Here is an 18441-nt window from a genome sequence, read left to right on the forward strand (position 1 = left end):
CAGCACTGGTGAGGGCAGACATTGTTTAGTGTGTGGTTTGCATTGTGGTACAAGGAGTGGGCTTTCCAAGGCTCAATCCCACAAATCCAACTGTACTCCTGCACCAGGAGTTGGTTGTTACCGTGTATCTGCTTAGCCCTGGCTCATGGGATGAAGAACATCTCAGGGTGCAAGCAGTCCCTTCACAGTTCACTTAGACTTCCAGAATCCACACTGATGAACACCTTGTGCACGCAGTGCTAGTCCTGGCTAGAGCTGTAACTTGATTGTCACACTGGAAAGGCTCATCTTATGCACCCCAAGGGGGTGATGGGCAGGGCTGTGTCATTCACACCCTTAGTGGAGGAGTCTTGTGTTTATATAGAGTAGTTGGGGCTGGCAGGTACAGGCTTTTAGTGCATCAGGGTTAGGGCTGAAGGTGAACGAAATGATTTACTGTTTATCCATGTTCTTCTTCTGTGCTGGTTATTTGGATTTGTTCTGTTTACCTGGAAAAACATGGTACTTTCAAGTGCCAACATTACAAACACAATCTGGCATCTGAAAAAATTACAAGCTTTTATTTTTATTTTTGCTTCAAAATGAAGAATCTTTTACAGAGAAATATTTTGCTTAGAAGTGTGCATTATAGATTTCAAAACTTGTAATTTCTGGTAGGTTACATTAATTCCCTGTATATGTTTCTGGGGAAAAAAAATCTCTGTGCTGCTAAAACCCAATCTTAAGTGTGCTCAATTTTCTTCTTTCTGTAAAAATAACCAGATAAATAAAGTAGTTGGAGAATGGGACAGTGCTGTCATAAAGAAGTTCTGTGCCTTCTCCACTGTTAGTTTATCAGACCTGAAATTTTCTTCCTGCTTGTTCTGGAATTAGCACAGTAAGAGATTATAAAATTGCTCAAAGCCAGAAAGCTGTGAAATTGGCTGAACATTGAATGAATAGAGTGGAGAATTTTCTTTGTGAGGAGAATCAAGGTCAGAAAATAAGGATGGCGAGAGAAATCACTGAAGCTATTGAGGAGATGATGTTGAATTCAGCCTTGCTATAAACAAGCACTACTTGCTTCTGCAGTTCTGGAACTCTGCTCATGTTGCATGTGAACTGTGAGAGTGAGATGTTCATGAGGGCTTAATTTAGTGAATCTAAAATGTTCAGCTTCATAAAGGAGAATTGGAGAAGTTTTCCTGAAGTACAGGACAGCAGAAATTCTCTAGTAAACATCTTAAGGACAAAACTATATTTTCTGACCCATTTTGTCTTCAAAGTTGTAGTAAACACAGGAACTAGAAAAACTTGTGTGTCTTCAGCCTGGAAAGATGGAACAAGAGTATTATTTTGACCATAGGGAGAAATACTGGTGCACAAATGGAAGGAAAGTTGAAGTTAACACCCTATTTTATAGCTGAGGAAGGGAACACGACTATAGCTGTGACAGAGTAGGGCTTAAACAGTCAGAGAAAAATTTGATTATCTGAAATAATCTTCAAAGTGAAAGAGACTAGGATAAGAAGAGAAAACTGGTATTCATTAGTGGCAATGATGGAAAGTTACTGAGCAGATCATCAACGCAAGATTTAAAAAGAAAAGCAAAACAGGTTTTCAAGCATCAAAACAAGAAACTTGACTGGAAGAGCAGTGGATGCTTGAAAAGTGTCATGGAAAGTGATTTTTTAATCGTCCCCATGGTTTGTTTCCCACAGGAACAAACAAGCCAGATATGTTCACTATGGGTTTTGTTATTTCTTTAGTATAGCTTGCATTCTGGATCTGTCCTTGCAGATCAAGCACCCTCCACTATGGAAAACAGAAAACATTCACAAATTTGACAGTCAAGACTTGGCAGAAAAAAATTCCTGACTTGGAGTCTGGAAAGCTGCAGTGCAAAATGATTGGAGGTGTCAATCTCCAGGATACTTGGAAGGGACAGGCTATCCCAACACATCCTGTGTATCTTTGTCTATTTCCACTTCTCTCATTTATCAAATAAAAAGGTACAGTTAAGGCTGTAAAAGTTACATTTAGGACTGAGCCAGTCATGCAGAAAGAGAGAGGTTCTCTCATAGGTTCATCCAGAGCCTGGGTAAAAGTTCTGGGGGAAATCAAGCTGATACTCCTCCACTTTTCTTATTAGGAATGTAGCCTTGAAAAAAAAGTCCAGCATCCTCTTATTTCTTAAACACTGTCTGTTCCATGATCACTGACTTAGTTCATCTGTATCTGCACCCTTTGCTCTGTCTTCCTTCTGGGGGCTGTGCAGGCACAACCTCCTCCTCTAGTTCAGGAAGCCACTTGTTGGACTTAAGTGCCCACTGGGAACATTTCCTAGGCTGCCAACCCTGCAAAGAGATGAAATGTCACTTCAGCTGCTATTTTAGCAGCTCTGGATTGAGTAACAGTCCCTCCTTGCTATACCCATTCACCCAGATCTTGGACTGCAGAACAGTGTCAGGGACACAACCCAGGTGTCTGCCTCTGGTTCTTACGTGATACACAGTGATATTTCCAGGAAAAGGCAAAAAATTGATCAGTGGAAAATTCCAAATAATTTCTTTTAAGAGAAAAAACATAAAACAACCAAGCCCAAGACAGATCCCAAGTTAATTTAGAATATATTTTTCTATGTACACGTCACAAAAAAAAAACTGTATGTACCTGTGGCTCCATCAGACCTCCTCAACTTTAACTGGGTCCCAGCAGCCATTGAGAGCCAGCAGAGTTCAGGGACTGGCACCCACACTGCCTGGCCAGCTCCCCCCTCAGCAGGGTGCAACAGAGGAGCTGTGGACACAAGGGGAGCATTGAAGCACCTTTAGATTCAAGGGAACAAAACTTTCACTGAATTACCAACTACCTGTCTTATTAATGGGCCGTGGGCCCCAGGACAAGCAATCCAAGATGCTCCTTCATCAAGAGATGCCTCAAGGATCTAACAACTTTTCACTGTGTTGAAGCTCTTGTGAGAATCTTCAGTTAATCTTACTTCAACTTCGGTAGTTGTGTAAATAAACACTTTTTGTATCTACCTCTGAACAGATACAATATATACTCACTCAGAGAGTAAGGGATCTCTTGGTGGTAATAATGGAATGTCCCTTCAGGACTTACAGTGGGTAGATGACTTTATATCTACATCTCATTAAACTGATTTTTATCTCTAAACCAAACCATCAATTTATCTTTCTGCTTCTACAGACCACATCCTTGGCCTGAGGAAACCAGGCTTTGCTCCAGAGTTTTTTCTTCTAACAGGATAAGCAAAGGCTAAAATTTGGAGATTATTTACAATTTCTGGTAGTAGTTAGGGACTACTGTGTCTTGTCCTGGTCTGTTGTGAATTGGGGCAGAAAAGCCAGGGCTGACCAGGGAGTCTTACTTGGGACAGTAACAGCTGTATTTCCTCTAGGTCAGGGCTGAGGACTGTGGGAGAAAAACTTCCCTGTTTAACTCACTGCCTCCTGTAACATGTAGAAAATGCAGTGTGGGCTTACCTCTGCCTGCAGCCTGGGCCTGCAGAGTAGGTGCAAGGTCTGTGGCTGTGCAGCACAGATGTTCTCATTAATGCCCTCTGTGCCTCTCTGTAGAAGTAGAAGGTACCTGCTGACTTCCTTCTTTGGGATTTTCCCCTAGGCCATGTTTGAGCTGGTTACTTCTGAAGCATCGTATTACAAGAGTCTGAATCTGCTGGTGTCTCACTTCATGGAGAACGAACGTTTGAAAAAGATCTTACACCAGTCTGAGGCACACATCCTCTTCTCCAACGTGCTGGATGTCATGGCTGTCAGTGAGCGGTAAGTTGGCTGCTGAATGGCACTGAAAGCACCAGCTTTAGGTAACTGCAATTGTAGAGGGATGGAGGAGCTGACTTCTGGGAATTGCCTGGGACAGATAGGTCACAATTAATATGGGTGCTGACTTTCTCATTTAGCTTCCTGTTGGACCTCGAGCAGCGGGTGGAAGAGAACATCGTGATTTCAGACGTGTGTGATATTGTCTACCAGCACACAGTTAATCACTTCTCTGTGTACATCACCTATGTCTCCAACCAGACCTACCAGGAGAGAGCCTACAAGCAGCTTCTGTGAGTTCTAGTGCTTGTAGCTGGATTATTTTTCAAAATTGTACAGGCCACAGATTTAGCTGTAATTTTAGTATTTATGAGAAAGGGCTAGACAGCACAGAAACGGGGCTTCCCACTTTATGATTTCTCACTGCATCTATAAAAAGAAAACACTTTGTAGTAAGGATGGGTTGATGCAGGTAACATGGCAATTAAATTCAAAACCAGCATTTCTCTACTGTAGGAAATATTTATGGTGCATGTAGGGCCATGTGCTTGTGTAATGCCTGTATTTTTAAACTGCAAGGAGAGGCAAGAGATGGAAGGGCAAGAAAATAATATAGATCTCTCATGAGAAGAACAGCTGCTGCTTTTCCCAATCTTCTCAGCAAGGCATTTGACTTTCCCCAGTTTCATAACCATTATTTTTCAGAACAACAGGATTTTCTTTAAAGGAGGGGAAACAAAGCTGTTTCCTTCACATTCTAGTGTTATACACACAGACCTAGGCCTGAGGATATAATCCAAGATATTTCTGTAGTATTTTTCAAGTGTAGCAAGTGTTTTGGTCCAGTAGGAATTCTCTGATGCCAGCTCAAAACAATGAGCTTGTCTTTGAGAGGAAGAGAATCAATTTTTCTCTAGTTACAATGTCCTGGATTCTTTGAGGACAGCCCATTGCACATGCTGCAGTGTATTTTCTCCTATAGCATCAGCTGATTCAGAGGAGTGTAACAATGTCTAGTCCTTTTGTTCTCTGCTCTCTAACCTTTGAGGGAAAAATCCAAAACATTTAAGGGGCCTTCATTGAGCTTGGCTTGCTGTTCTCTCCAAAAGAGGGTACCACAGGGTTTCCTTCAGTCAGAAGTGAGCAATACAGCTGCAGAAAGAGATTGCCTACAGCCATTATCTAAACACAGAAGCAAAGCAGCAATAAGATGGGTTACTTGAGCTTGAAAGGGACCTGTTGGAGATGAGGTATTCCTAAATGTGAATTCTGAGGGCAGCATTTCTTTTGTCTGCAGGAATACATAAAGCAAATTGAAAAGAACAGACTCCTTTCCCCAGGCTCCCAGCTAGCACAGGAATTTTGCAACACTTGGTTGAACTCAAAGCCTGAGGTGTGTCACAGTTTCCCCCATTTGACTGTTCCTCAGACACATGCAGTTCCATTCTGCCATGAGTCACACTGTCACACAGGTAGCTGCTGCAGCAGAGTAGAGCACTGCCAATGCCTTCTCTCGAATGTTGTAAGGAACACACAGTACAGACAGATTTTGCACAGTTGGCAACCTCTTTACACCGTGCTGTTCCCACTAGCCAGGGCTCCAGCAGCACAAGCCTTGCTCAGATTTGCTCAGTCTATGACTGCCAGGAAGTTTTGTCTGCCTGTAACAGCTGAGACTGCTGTCCCCTGCACAGCTGTGTCTGTGGCCCAGCTGTTGCCCTCATGTCCTGCAAACATCATCAGGGAAGGCCTGGGCATAGCCCCTGCCCTTCTCAAGCCAGATAATGAGTTCCATCCTCTAGCTAAGCAGCAAGGAATGTTCAAGACTGAGCTACTTTGTGGCTTCTCTTGTTCTTATGACTGTGTGAATTTCACCTTATCACAGAATTCCAACTGTGTAAAAATATATAATTATGTCTCTGACTCATGTACTTGGACACACACCCCATTTACATACACCTACACACGCAGTGTATGCTGCTGAGCTAGATATGAACACATGTGAACACTGCCGTGGCTTGTACATTAGAAATCTGTTTTTTTCCCTCCCCCACTGCTATAAATAGATTTTAGATTTAAACTAAAATACACCCAGAGGCATTCAGTCCCCTCTTCCCTCTTTTCTCCTATTGGGAGAAGCCAGGCAGATGCTGTCTCTGGGGCCAAGCTGCTTTTGGGTTACCAGCCAAATACCAGAGTCCCATGGAGGGTAGCACTCAAAGTTCTCAGCTTCTCTATCTCTCCTCTCAGCCAGGACAAACCAGCATTTCGGGAAGTGATCTCACAGCTGGAGCTGGATCCCAAGTGCAAAGGCCTGTCCTTCTCTTCCTTCCTGATTCTGCCATTTCAAAGGATCACTCGGCTCAAGCTGCTGGTGCAGGTAGAGTTTTGCTCTTCTGTCTCTCACAAAGGACTTCCAGATCACTCCTGGAATTTTTGCTTTCCAGCAGCTGTGAATGGGGCTTAGATACAAAGATCGACCCTAAACTGAATGAAGCCTTTCTACAGAGTCAGACATTCACCACAACTATGGAAAAAAGATTTCAGTCACTCAAGAGTCTATCCCCAAATTAGTGTTGAATTTGCCAGATAGCTTTTACTAAGTGAAAGAGTTGAGGAAGAGCTTTGTCGAGCTGCCAGAAGGGGTAGCAACAGTCCATTAACCCAGCTGCCTGATGGTTAGGATGGTGACACACACATGGAGAACAGCTGGATGACATAGGGATGCTACACCATGGTGGCTTGGACCAGTCAGCCATTTTCCTCCTATGCTTTGCCATTTTATCTAAGCCCTGCTGGAGAACATGCTTCTAGAGATGAGAAAACAGCTGAGTCCCAAATGGTTTTACCCCACTTTTTATTATAAATATTACAAATAACACTGTCTGTTAGTGCCAGTTCTCGTTATTTATTAAGTTATTTCTATAAAATAAGGATCTACGTGTTATATTTCTCTTAGTTATAAGGTCAGATTGGAACAGGTTTTAATGAGAAAGAGGAACTAAGAGGTGAGAGTCACTGTACTGTGTCACCTTTGCTGTAATTAGGCTGATGGCCAGAAGTAATTTGTAAGCTAGCAAAGACCCTTCTGTGCTCTCACATTGTTATCAGCATTAACACAGCCTTTTGTTTCCTGCAGAATATTTTGAAGAAAGTGGAAGAGAAATCTGACAGGGAATCCACTGCCCTGGATGCACATAAAGAACTGGAAACAGTAAGTTTAAATTAACAGAAGGCCTAGATTAAACCACCATGCTCATTTCACACACACACACACACACACCTCTGGAAAAATCACCTGCAGACTATATTCTGTCCTGGAGCTGTTTCTTTGAATCCTGTCACTGTGTTTCAAGAGGGGTTTCTTTTCCTGAAGTCTGAAAGATGAACTAGTCTACTTGCATTTAGATGCCTGTGACAGTGAATCTCTTGCTAACAACAGATAGATGTTTCTGCCATAGGAAAGGGCAGAGAATGTTTTCCTGTAGAGTCTCCAAGAGCACAAAATGTTTTTGCAGATACCTGAAGCTGATGGATCCCACTGAGAGATGTGATTAGGTGCAGAGTAAAATTGTGTCAGGTTTCCTCTGACACAGCACACTTCTTCCTCTGGCCTAGAATAACAGCTTCCTAATGAAGTATACAAGCCAGGTTTTAGCCCTCTTCCCTGAAGCTGATAGATAAGTGTGGTGTTCAGTTGTGCTAGTTACTGATGTGTACAAAACCCCAGGAAGGCAGTGGGATGTTTCCCATCTGGGCTGCTTTTGATATGGTTAGACAGGATAAGGCCATATCTATGGTCTAGACATAGCTGGCAGCTACATGGGCTGGGACAATGTTTCAATCCTTCTCCATCAGAAGCTTGGAACATCTTCTGACTCCTGCAGTTCAACACAGGTATTTGAAGTTGAAAATATGCTAGAACATCAGTCTGAGGATGGGCCTGCAGCCTCTTACTGAAACACTAGAACAGAACAGGCTCTTGGATTTGCCCTGAACCAGTCTAGGAAGTGTATGCTTGGAGATCACTAAGGGTAAAGACAGGGACTGTATCAATGAAAGATGTACTGCATTGAGTTAGTATTTGCAGAATCCCTCTTGACACATCTTGTAGCCAATTATTTTTCCATTGGTCATTGGCCTGAGGAAGGCTGTTCCTGTAGCATGCAGATGACTGTAGCTGCTGATGGAAAAATGCTGGGTTTGTATTCAGTTATCAGTGACTCGTGATCAGTTTACTAATTCTTTTCAAAGTTAAAGACTTATCTGTAAGTGATTAAGCTTAGATACCTAATACCCATCTACGTACAGCCATCACAGAAAAGATCTGATGCTTACTTTTTCTGTAGGCTTATTTTCTCTCTTTCTATTTGAGAGGCAAGAGCTGATCACAGTTACAGTTACTGATATTCTGATAGATTTTGAGTAGCAGAAACAGAGCTCAAAGTAGAGCTTGTTCTCCAATATAATTTTTCTACCTAGCCAGTTCTCAAGAGAGTTGCTCCTTATGAAACAGGCAGTGGCATCTAGGTTAAGGTCCCTGTAACAGCGTAGTGCTTGCACGTTGGTTGTGGTTTTTCAGTTAAAAGTTTGTACTCAGAACACAGCTGGGCTCTGTATGATGAATGACTCTTTTCCTAGGACGTTTCATAGCCCTGGCATCTGTGTTGCTTGGCAGAACTACAGCATCTGCATTTTTGAAAAGATGTTTGGCTTCATTCTCTCCTTGAAGATGATACTGCACATGTGCCTAATTTCAAACGTTGGGAACAGGGAAAATGAGATATATGGTGTGTCAGGATCTGGAAAACAAACTGTTTCTTTTGCTGTGCAACCAGAAGCACTGTTTTATACTGTCTGGTTCAGTAATTGAATGTAGCCATCTATTATGTCCTCTGGCAGTCACTTCTACCTGTAACACCTTCTGGGTGTTTGGGAGCTTTTTGGTTGTTTGGGTTTCGGGGTTTTTCCCCTTCTCCTTTTCATGAACCCACAGTGCTGACAAAAGAACTTTGCTTTGTCAATTCCTGTTGCAACAGGGAACTTACCTGATTGTGGTCTGGCTTTTTCTTGTTGTCCATTATCACTTACCTGCTTAAGGCCAGCAGAGACAAACCTTTGTGCTCTCTTTTGCCAGGTGGTGAAAGCATGCAATGAAGGTGTCCGGAAGATGAGCCGAACAGAGCAGATGATCAGCATCCAGAAGAAACTAGAATTCAAGATCAAGGTATAAGCACAGGCTGGGCAGTTTTGGTTCACTGTCAGGACTTTGCAGCCAACCTCCAAAGGGGCCCCTCCGAAGGGGCTGCTGCTGGCACAGCACCTCTGTGAGTGCTCAGTGCACACCCACTGCAGAGGCTGGGGCAGCTCAAAGGCCAGAGTGGTGTGCACGTACACAGGTGGGACATGCTGGCATCACCTCTCCTGTGCATTTTGCTCCCGTTCCAGCACTCAGGTCTGGCTCTTCCCCCTTACCTCTCTTCCAAATACAGGCCAGCTTTCAGCTGTTATTCTACATATGAAATAAGTTAAAGGTAGATGAAAGCTACAAAGCAAAACACTTTAAAACTGAAAAATACCCAGACAAAGACTGTCCCACCATTTTAATTCTTTCCTGTACTTATACATTGTGTACAGTCTTAAAATACCTGCTGCTGATCTGTGTCGGCTCCACTGAGGGAGTTACTAAATCAATATTGTGGGGTGTCTGATCAGATCTCAATTTATATATACCAAAAATTCCAGTGCTGAATTTAAAGTTGTCAGTATAAAGTTGTCAGTTCTTTTCTTGAATGCTATAGAGATGGCTTCTCAGATATGGCTTCTCAGGTATGTCTGCTTCACAAATTTTAAAGATCATAAATAGCTTCTAAGCAATCTTTTTATGTACCTGAACAACCAAGTATAGAGCACTTTACCAGTATGTCAGAGCCAGACCACAGTCCACAGGACAGTAGATGAGGCAAGCTACACAGTTGCCTCCACCTCTTGTAAAGCTGAGGCTGTAATGACAAGCAGGAGCTGGTTCATCTCTGGGGCTGCTCTGTCTTGGGAACTGGCACGGGTAGAGCTCTTCTGGGGAGAGGAGTACAAAGAGTTGAAAAGAAAAATTGTGCCACCGTGCATGTGAGTGCACACTGTGAGTGAAGGTGAAAAGAGTGGCAGTTATACAGGTATTTTTCAATATTTCAGTCATTTGGAGGTATAGTGTTCTTCTAGTACAAGATGTGCATTGTTCTGGGCTACTTGGTTGTAGCACAATACATGTTGAAACTCCAGCAGAAGCACTGTGGTAGGTGCTGTGGACAGATACTGCTGTTGACAGTATCTCCTCTTGACTGGGACAGACCCAACCAGAGGAAACCTGTTTAACCTCAGGGTGTTTTATAGCCAAAAGGCAAAATCCATGGTTTTAAAAGTCAGTCTTACTATTTAGGAAAGTGATGTCATGTCATGTCATGTCATGTCATGTCATGTCATGTCTCAGAGAGATCAGGGCATAGGCTGTTGTTTCATTCTGGCACTTGGCACTCTAGCACTGCCATCCTTAAATGCCTATCCATCCTCGGGCCCTGCTGTACCTCTGTCCAACTTCTTTAACACTGTACTGGGCTGTGTGGATGGCAGAGCACACTGCCCTCTCCTTGCAGCTCTGCTCCAGCCTCTACAGTACAAGCTGTGGTGGTGGGAGCTCACCACCCTTTCTTTTGCATCTCTTGGTGCTTCCAGCATCATAACCACTTGAATCCATGAGGTTTTGCTGCTCTCCTAAACTTTGCCATCTTTTCCTCTCTGCTAGTCTGTACCCATCATCTCTCACTCCCGCTGGCTGCTGAAGCAGGGGGAACTGCAGCAAATGAATGGTCCGAAGACATCACGAACGCTTCGCACCAAGAAACTCTTCAGAGAAATCTACCTATTCCTTTTCAATGATCTGCTGGTCATTTGCCGGCAAATTCCTGGGTGAGTGCAAAATTCGGGTAGTACATAGGATACTTCATTAGTTCTATTGCCCCAGGTTTATCCAACCTGTCATGCTGTGACCCCATCCTGTCCCTCAGGCACAGGGAGGGTATCCTGGTCTGACATGTACACCTCCCTCCAGCAGTCACCTTGCCTGTGAGCACAGCTGACTCTTCACAGGTGGCACATCTCTCTTCAGCTGAAAATTTATGGCCAGCAGGAGTTAAAACAGGGTCCCAGGACAGGATGACTATGCATCCAGCAGTTTCTGCAGGGTGGCAATGAGTTACATTGGCAGGTGGGCTCACCCTGGAAACCTGTCTTCCTGACAAGAAGTGATTTTTGACCCATTGCTGCCTGAAGAACAGCTCAGATTTAGTCAGCTAAAACTGCAAGAAATCTGACTAGAAAGTTAGAGTAGCAGGGAGGGATATAAATTTCGACCTGAGGCCAGCAGTTTTATTTGACACAGTGTAACCTACCTCAGGAGGAGGAGGATGTTGTGCTGAGGACTGTGTCTTGTGCAAGCAGACACTGGTGAAATACAGCAGCAGAGAACAGCACGCTCTTTGTGGCATGAGTTAGACCCACTGGTAGGGAGCATCTTGCCCGTCCACTGTTCGTAATGAACGTGTCGCCGCAGTGTCTGTACGCTGGGAAATGTTTTGCTTCTGTGGCAACTTCTATCCAGAAAACACAGAGGCACTTCATAAATAGGAATGAATTAAGCCTCACAATCCCCTTTGAGGGAGCGCCATCTGTGTTTTGGACGTGGGGAGCTCAGACAGAGCAAGCAACTTGTTCCAGGCCATGAGGGATGCCCGGGGCAGAGCACAAGGAGGGCTCCTTGCTTTGCAGTGGTTTTTCATAGCCACACACTCATCCTTTCTCACAGCAGGACATCTTTTTTCCTCCTGCCATGCAGCAGCTTCTTGTCTGTGTGCTCAGTACAGTTCTGGGTGGCTGAAGTCAAAGTCTCCTGCAATAACCACAGTTTTTCCTAATCTCTCTAACCTCCCCCAGGGACAAATACCAAGTGTTTGATTCTGCTCCCCGAGGGCTTCTTCGGGTAGAAGAGTTGGAAGATCAGGGGCAGAGTTTGGCCAATGTCTTCATCTTGAGGCTGCTAGAGAATGCAGATGACCGGGAGGCCAGCTATATGCTGAAGGCATCATCCCAGTGAGTACCAGTCACCCTGCCAGCACTCGGCAGCGCTCTCCCTACATCCTGCCTTCGTGGGGACCAGCTGTCCAGGCTTTCCAGGGGTGGGCAGGTAGGGATACCACTGCTATAGCTGAGCTGGCCCTTCCAACATCTCTGCCCGGAGGAACTGCCCCAAGGCTCCTGAAAGGCACTGGTCACCTAGGCAGGTTTCTCTCTTGTATGGTGTAATTGAGGTATCTGGGGTGCTGGACAGACAGGCAGTTCCTGTTTTGGGACAGAGAGGTCAGAAATCACACCAGGCACTGGGCCCCAGCTAATTTACAGCCTGCAGCATATTCATTCAGAAAGTAAAATCAAGCAGGATATACACACACTCCAATGGCTCCAGTGACTCACAAGGATCATGGCCATGCCTGATCATCGCTGTGGAGCAAAGTGTCTCCTGCTTGTGGGTGAAGATGGGACAAAAAGCTACTTCCTCTTTGTCTTCACAGCCAGTGACAATCTTGGGCAGCCCTTCTACTGCTCAGGCCTCCTTGTCTCTTTGGATACAGGTTTTCTGGCTCACTGATTTTTCACTTCAGGCTCCAAAAAGCTCAGGCTGGGCAAATGATTCAGCTGTGCTTGCACTGACCAATTGTTTTGGAGCATGGGGCAGGGCTTTCTCACTCACCCACCAGCATTACTAGGCCCACAATTTCTAGCCATCAGCTAAACAGCTCCTAGGGACAATGCACATCCCCAGGTTGATGTTATCTGCTGTCAGTAGGCTGGTGTTCATCATCCATATTCCTAAATGAACGCCAGCCTCAGGGTTGTACCCTGACCTCCTCCCCACCACCACTGCAGCATTGGCATCAGGATGATGAGCCCCCAGTATGGTGAGCAGCTGCACCTTCTCCCCAGACATGGCTGCAGCTCTGCTGCACTGAAAATAGAGATGTCAGTCACACAATGCAGGGCAAGCGCACGTGTGACGTCTGTGAGGCTTGGCTGTGCAGCAAACTATAATCCAGGCCAGGATTTGCTCAGCTCAGGGGAGACAGTCAAAGGTCTGTGCTCTGCATCCTGTTCCATCTTCTAGCAGGTATGTGATCCAGAACATGGCTTGCCAATGCGTCTTGAGCACTGAAATGTAACATACCAACTGCTGAAGGCTGCTGTTTCAGAGATGCAGGAATGATAGAGGCAGTCCCTAAGGCACAGACTTGAAAAACTAAACAGAAGAGATAAGTGGGTGCCAAACAGAGACTTCTGCATCTGTTCTACAGCTTTTGGAGTTCTTGCATCAGGCAACAATGACCTGCTCAGTGGTAGCTTGCAGCTCATGCTCTGGGCAGGCTCTGTCAGGAGCTGACACTATTTGGACACAACCGGTTGCACTGATAGACCTGGAGTGTGGGTGGGCTCCTTGCAGGCTGAGAGAAGCTGGGCACCGTGGGTGGATCCATGGAGCCCCACAAGGACCTGTGTGCAGGGCCAGTGTGCAGACAGGGCCACAGGCATGGCAAGACTCTGGGTTTGACCTCTACATGTTACAGCTCCTACGTGCACAAGGCCCTCATCCAGCACGTCTTCATGTGGTGTGACCTGCGGGTGTTTCCACAGGTCTTTGGCATTGTTCTTCACACCTGAAGTATAAAGTATTCCCTGCTGAGTATTAACCTGCTAGCACTTGTCCTTTACATTCCCCCTTGTAGGCCCCTCTCCTCCCTGAAAACACTCCCATGGCTTTTCATGTGTGTCAAGCTCAGGCTTTAAAACCACCTGAGAAGGCAGAAAAATCTGGCTCTCTGGCAGCTGGAAGCACAGCTGGTCCTCCAGGCAGGAGCTGGAGCCTGTGAAGATGAACTGTCCCATTTCCTCGTGGGGTTGAGAGAAGCCTGAGGGAAGCCAGGCCTGGGATATCAGCGTTTGTGAGATCTTCATCCTCCCAACTGCAGGTCTAGGTTTTGCAGTGTGCTGTTCACATGGGTCTTGTTGCCAAGCAAGTGGTACCCTTGGTGTGCTGCAGTGCTCTTCTGCAGGGGAATTAATCAGCTCTGCCCTTTAAGTGTTTCTACACAGCAGTTGCAGGAATAAATGGTTCCTGTAACTGCTTATCTCCTGGAAAAACTGCTCCTCTTGACCAGCCCAGCCAGGAGCTGCCTTTGCTTGTTACTTCCCAGAGAATGCCAGGCCTCCACCCTGCTGCTGGCTCTCAGCAGCAGTGGTAGCAGAGGGACCATCCTCAGAGAGGGACAGTGCTGCCTGTGGGGGACAGCCAGGGCTGTGCAGCAGGGCCCTGAGCACGGTGTCATGTGTGACATCCCAAACAGGGTGTGCAACAGTGGGGCTCAGCATCACCACTGGACCCAGGACCCTCAAGCAGCAGGCAGGAAAAGGCTGGGAGGAGGACTATGAAGACCAGAACTGGCAGGGCAGAAGAACTAGGGCCCCTACAATTCTTTCATGTTCTCAACTTTGGTTTGTTTCCCCTATCTAGGAGTGAAATGAAGCGCTGGATGATTTCACTAGCCCCAAACCGGAGAACCAAATTTGTTTCATTTACATCCAGACTTGTTGGTAAGAGACACAGCATGGGAGCTGGGAGCTCTTCACCCCTACTCCAGGGCACCTTATTCTACTTGATGTCAGTGCAGCCACATATCTGGTACCTATACCAAAGCTGAGCCCTCTCCCAGGGCTCCACTCCTTTTCCACCATCAATACCTGCTTGTGTCTGGGCCTGGCCCTGACCTCAACCCTTCCAATCTAGGTTGGGCTGCACCAGCACTCTCCCTCCCATCCAGGCTGCTCATGGCTGGGCACGTGGCTGGTGATGTAAACCCAGCTCCCTTCCCAAGAGTTACCTCCCTGATACCTGTAGCCAAGGCACTCCCTGGTTTCCCCAGAGGCCATTACTAGATCAGAGGGACCATGTGAAGAGCTTGTGGGGCTACAGCCACCCAAGCTATGCTGTTCTTTAAAGGAACTCCGTCCCAGTCCATCCCTCACTCTTGTTCTGTTCCTTGGCAGACTGCCCACAGATCCAGTGTGTCCACCCATACGTGGCCCAGCAGCCTGATGAGCTCTCCTTAGAACTGGCTGACGTGCTCAACATCCTGGACAAGACAGATGACGGTATGGGGATGGGCTGGGGATGGGCTGGGAGTCCCTGTGGAAGGATGGGCTTTGCTGCAGGCAGGCAGCTGCAAGTATCTCCTTCCAGCCAGAGACAGACTTTGGTCAGCATGACAGCCAGAGAAGGAAGTTACTGTCTTCTCCTAAGAGCCAATCCAGATTGCTAAATTGTGGCAACACTGGCACAGCCTCCCAGCACCTGCTGTGGGCCATGGTACAGTTAGCACAGCCACCCCAGATATAACCCAGTGCTATTCTTACCTTCATGATTGTTCATGCCGTCCTGCTCTCTGGGGTATCCTTGTAGCTGGTGGTCCCAGTCACATTAGGTGTCTGCTGGGAACCACTCCAGGTGCAGTGGAGAGCACTTGGTGACAGCAGTGCCTGCTTTCTGCTGGCATCCCTTGGGTCAATTATTCTCACATGATGCAGCTCAGGTGAGCAGGCCTCCTTGCTGGATGGACAAGCTGGGTCTGCTCCAGCACAGGCCTCAGCTTCCAGAAAGCTCCACCAGCTCCAATGGCTCTTTGCAGCACAGCTATCCCAGTGCAGTCCTGCTCTACTTATGCTTGTCTCTGTCTATGCTCAGGCTGGATATTTGGGGAACGTCTTCATGACCAGGAGAGGGGCTGGTTCCCCAGTTCTATTGGGGAGGAGATCCTGAACCCCAAAATTCGAGCCCAGAACCTGAAGGAGTGTTTCCGGGTGCACAAGTCAGATGACAGTCAGAGAAGGAAACTGGGCAGCAGAAACCGCCAATGACCACCAGCATCCCAAGCATGTGGAGTGCCTCAGAGAGGCAGAAGACAGAGGCTGTCAGCTGGGAGAAGGTGGCACCTGTGGAACATTGTGGGGGACCTAGTGCAGCAGACAAGGCACACACACCCATGAACAAACAGACTTGTTCCTAGGCCCCCCAGCAGCACTGGTCCTTTCCTGAAGATCAGTGCTTTAAACTGTAAAATAACCCTTTTCCAAGTGTTCTGTAAAGCCCCAAAGAGCCCGAGCTCAACAGACACTGCCCGAAGGCCACCGGGTGCTGGCCAGATGAGCCACATGTGCTGGCTGGAGCTGGCTCAGGCTGCTTGGGAAAGACAGTGGCCACAAACATCACTGAGCAATTAATATCACTCAGTTTAAGCACTAACAGCTCATTGCTACCTTCCAAGTCTGGAGAGCTCTGGAGCCAGCATCTCACAAGGGTAATAGTGAGGTCAAGCAGCAATCTCAACTGTCTCCCAGAGCTCACTGGCAACAGGCTGGGATGAGCCCCACCACCCTAGTCCTGCTGTGAAGCTGCTGGATGCATTCCCACAGGCAGACCCTTGATCTGCTTCCAGTCAAATACTCTGCAGTGCTCCACACTCATCTCTTCTCCAGCAGCAGCCCAGTCTTGCCAGTTCTGACCTATGTCTTTGCCTGCTTGACAACCTTGAAGCACATCTGGGCCCTATCCCATGGCTCAGCCTACTCTTCCACAGCCTGCCCTCCTTCTGCAGGGCCACTGCAGAACCCCAGCATCATGGCCTTTCCTGGTTGATCGTGCACTTGTGGTCTTTGCTACTCCCTGCTGCTGAGGCCAGAGCAGGGGTGGCTGTGCCAGCACCTTCTCGCACACCACATGAACCACAGGAGCACCAGCAGCCCCAGCTGCCACACAGCAGGTGAGTGACCTTAGCTGGCAGCTCCTGTCCTGTGTGCTCAGGGAGGCCTCACAACTGCTGCCTGCATGCTTGTAACCCACCCCCACCGGCCTCCCTGTACAGGCTCACCTCCATGTATATATGCAAGTCTTGTGGCCAGTAGCACCAGCTCATCACTCCTTCCAGCTGTGGCACTGAGCAACGCATGAAGCCCTGAGCACAGCACTGAGAGCAGCGTGGGGGGCAGTCCCACACATGGCTGAGGGCCTCTTAGCCACAAGCTGAGCCAAGCACTGGCCAGCATCCATTAGGAAAATCAACTATTTGGCACCTTTCTGTAACATGGCAAAGGATTTTCTTCCAGGCATTGTAGCCTGTGCTGAAGTATGCCCTGGCCAGGCCATGGTTGTGCTCAGAAAGGGGACAGAGAGCAGCTGCTGACAGAGCCACACAGTAGCCATGCCCATGGACAGGAGCACAGCCATGCCAGCAGGAACATGGGGAGAAAGCAAGACACCAGGGAGCTGTGAAGGGAGGCTACAGACCTGCTCTTTGGACCACATGGAGTGTGCAGTGTGGGGCCAAACACAACTAATGTGGGTTCCAGGGCTGTCCCCACTGACACCACAGCCTTGGGACAGCCAGCCTAGAGCCAGCACTCAGGACCAAAGTGATGGGAGCCACAGCAGTGAAGGGGGAGAGAAGGCATTTGTCACTCAGGCCCAGATCAGTGCCACCTCATCAGCATGTGACAACAACCAGCAGGGCTGTGCTGCTCTGGCCACCTGTGGGAAGTTTCATACTAGCCAGAAGTCTGCAGTCACCAGTCAGTGCCCAGCCCCAGAGCTGAGCCAAGAAGGACTTGCAGCCTCCAAGTGGTGCACTGGGCAGATTTTGTGGAAACACCCCAAGCCAGGTCTCTTCAGCAGCATCCCACAGTCAGCTTTCTGAGACGACCAAACTTCCAGCTCAGGATCCAAACCTTGCAACAGCCACAAAATCACCAGAGGAGCTCCAGCTCTAAGAATTCCTTGAAATTACCTGAGAAATCACCATATCTTACATCATCCAGCTTTGCAGCCCAGCAGCCAGTGCAGTGCCTGCAGCCCCACATGCCTGCCTGGCATATTCCCCACAACACAGAAATGCTCTCTTGCCCATCTGATGTTTCACCAGTTCCCCAGTGCCAGGCTGCCAGCTCCTCACTGCACTTCTCCAGGCAGAGGGGTTCAGTGCTGCTGTGCCCTGTCCCATCTCTCACCACCAAGCCCTGGGATTGCTCCAGCCCCTCCTGCTCTGCAATTCCATAGGACTCCAGCACAGGCTGTGCCATTTTCAGGCACTGAATGGCATCCAGTGTTATTTCCTCAGACCCAGCCCTGCACGCCTCCATCTCAGTGGTCTCCAGTGTTGTACAGGGTGAGGCCTGGGGCCCACAAGCATGGGCTGGAGCCCCCCAGTCCTTGCCAAGCTGCCTCAGTGAACTGAGGGGAACGTCTTGTTGTCTCGTTTCTCTGTGTGATAAAATGTTGCTGAGCAAGCCAGCACCAAAACACTTGTGTGTCTCCTTCCTTCCCCAGAAGGATCCCTTGTCACCTCTCCAGTCCCCTCTGGCACAACTGGCCCAAATGCAGTCAGTGAAAATGGAGTTCCACATGAACTTGGGGTGCCTTACAGCCATGAACAGCCCTTCCCTAGAAAGCTGTGCAGTGTGATGCCCAACACTGTTACAATCACCCAGACCTAGAAGGGCCCTTTTGAAC

The 18441-nt window shown here is 47.5% G+C and overlaps 1 protein-coding gene across 3 annotated transcripts in view; it reads left to right on the forward strand.

Annotated features, from left to right (window-relative positions):
• NGEF (neuronal guanine nucleotide exchange factor) overlaps positions 1 to 18441 on the forward strand; it is a 52523-nt gene that overhangs the window by 29527 nt on the left and 4555 nt on the right. For 2 of the 3 annotated variants that reach the window (XM_079314963.1, XM_079314965.1), the window contains 10 exons: positions 3628 to 3788; positions 3926 to 4078; positions 6036 to 6165; positions 6925 to 6999; positions 8923 to 9012; positions 10585 to 10748; positions 11772 to 11927; positions 14398 to 14477; positions 14931 to 15035; positions 15625 to 18231. In XM_079314963.1, the coding sequence (XP_079171089.1) occupies positions 3628 to 3788; positions 3926 to 4078; positions 6036 to 6165; positions 6925 to 6999; positions 8923 to 9012; positions 10585 to 10748; positions 11772 to 11927; positions 14398 to 14477; positions 14931 to 15035; positions 15625 to 15797 (1287 nt within the window). In that variant the 3' untranslated portion in view covers positions 15798 to 18231. Of the gene's footprint in view, positions 1 to 3627; positions 3789 to 3925; positions 4079 to 6035; positions 6166 to 6924; positions 7000 to 8922; positions 9013 to 10584; positions 10749 to 11771; positions 11928 to 14397; positions 14478 to 14930; positions 15036 to 15624; positions 18232 to 18441 lie in introns of those variants that run through there. The other variant, XM_079314964.1, reaches the window with a different exon arrangement.

The sequence above is a fragment of the Erithacus rubecula genome (assembly GCF_903797595.1).
Source record: "Erithacus rubecula genome assembly, chromosome: 11".
NCBI lineage: Eukaryota > Metazoa > Chordata > Aves > Passeriformes > Muscicapidae > Erithacus > Erithacus rubecula.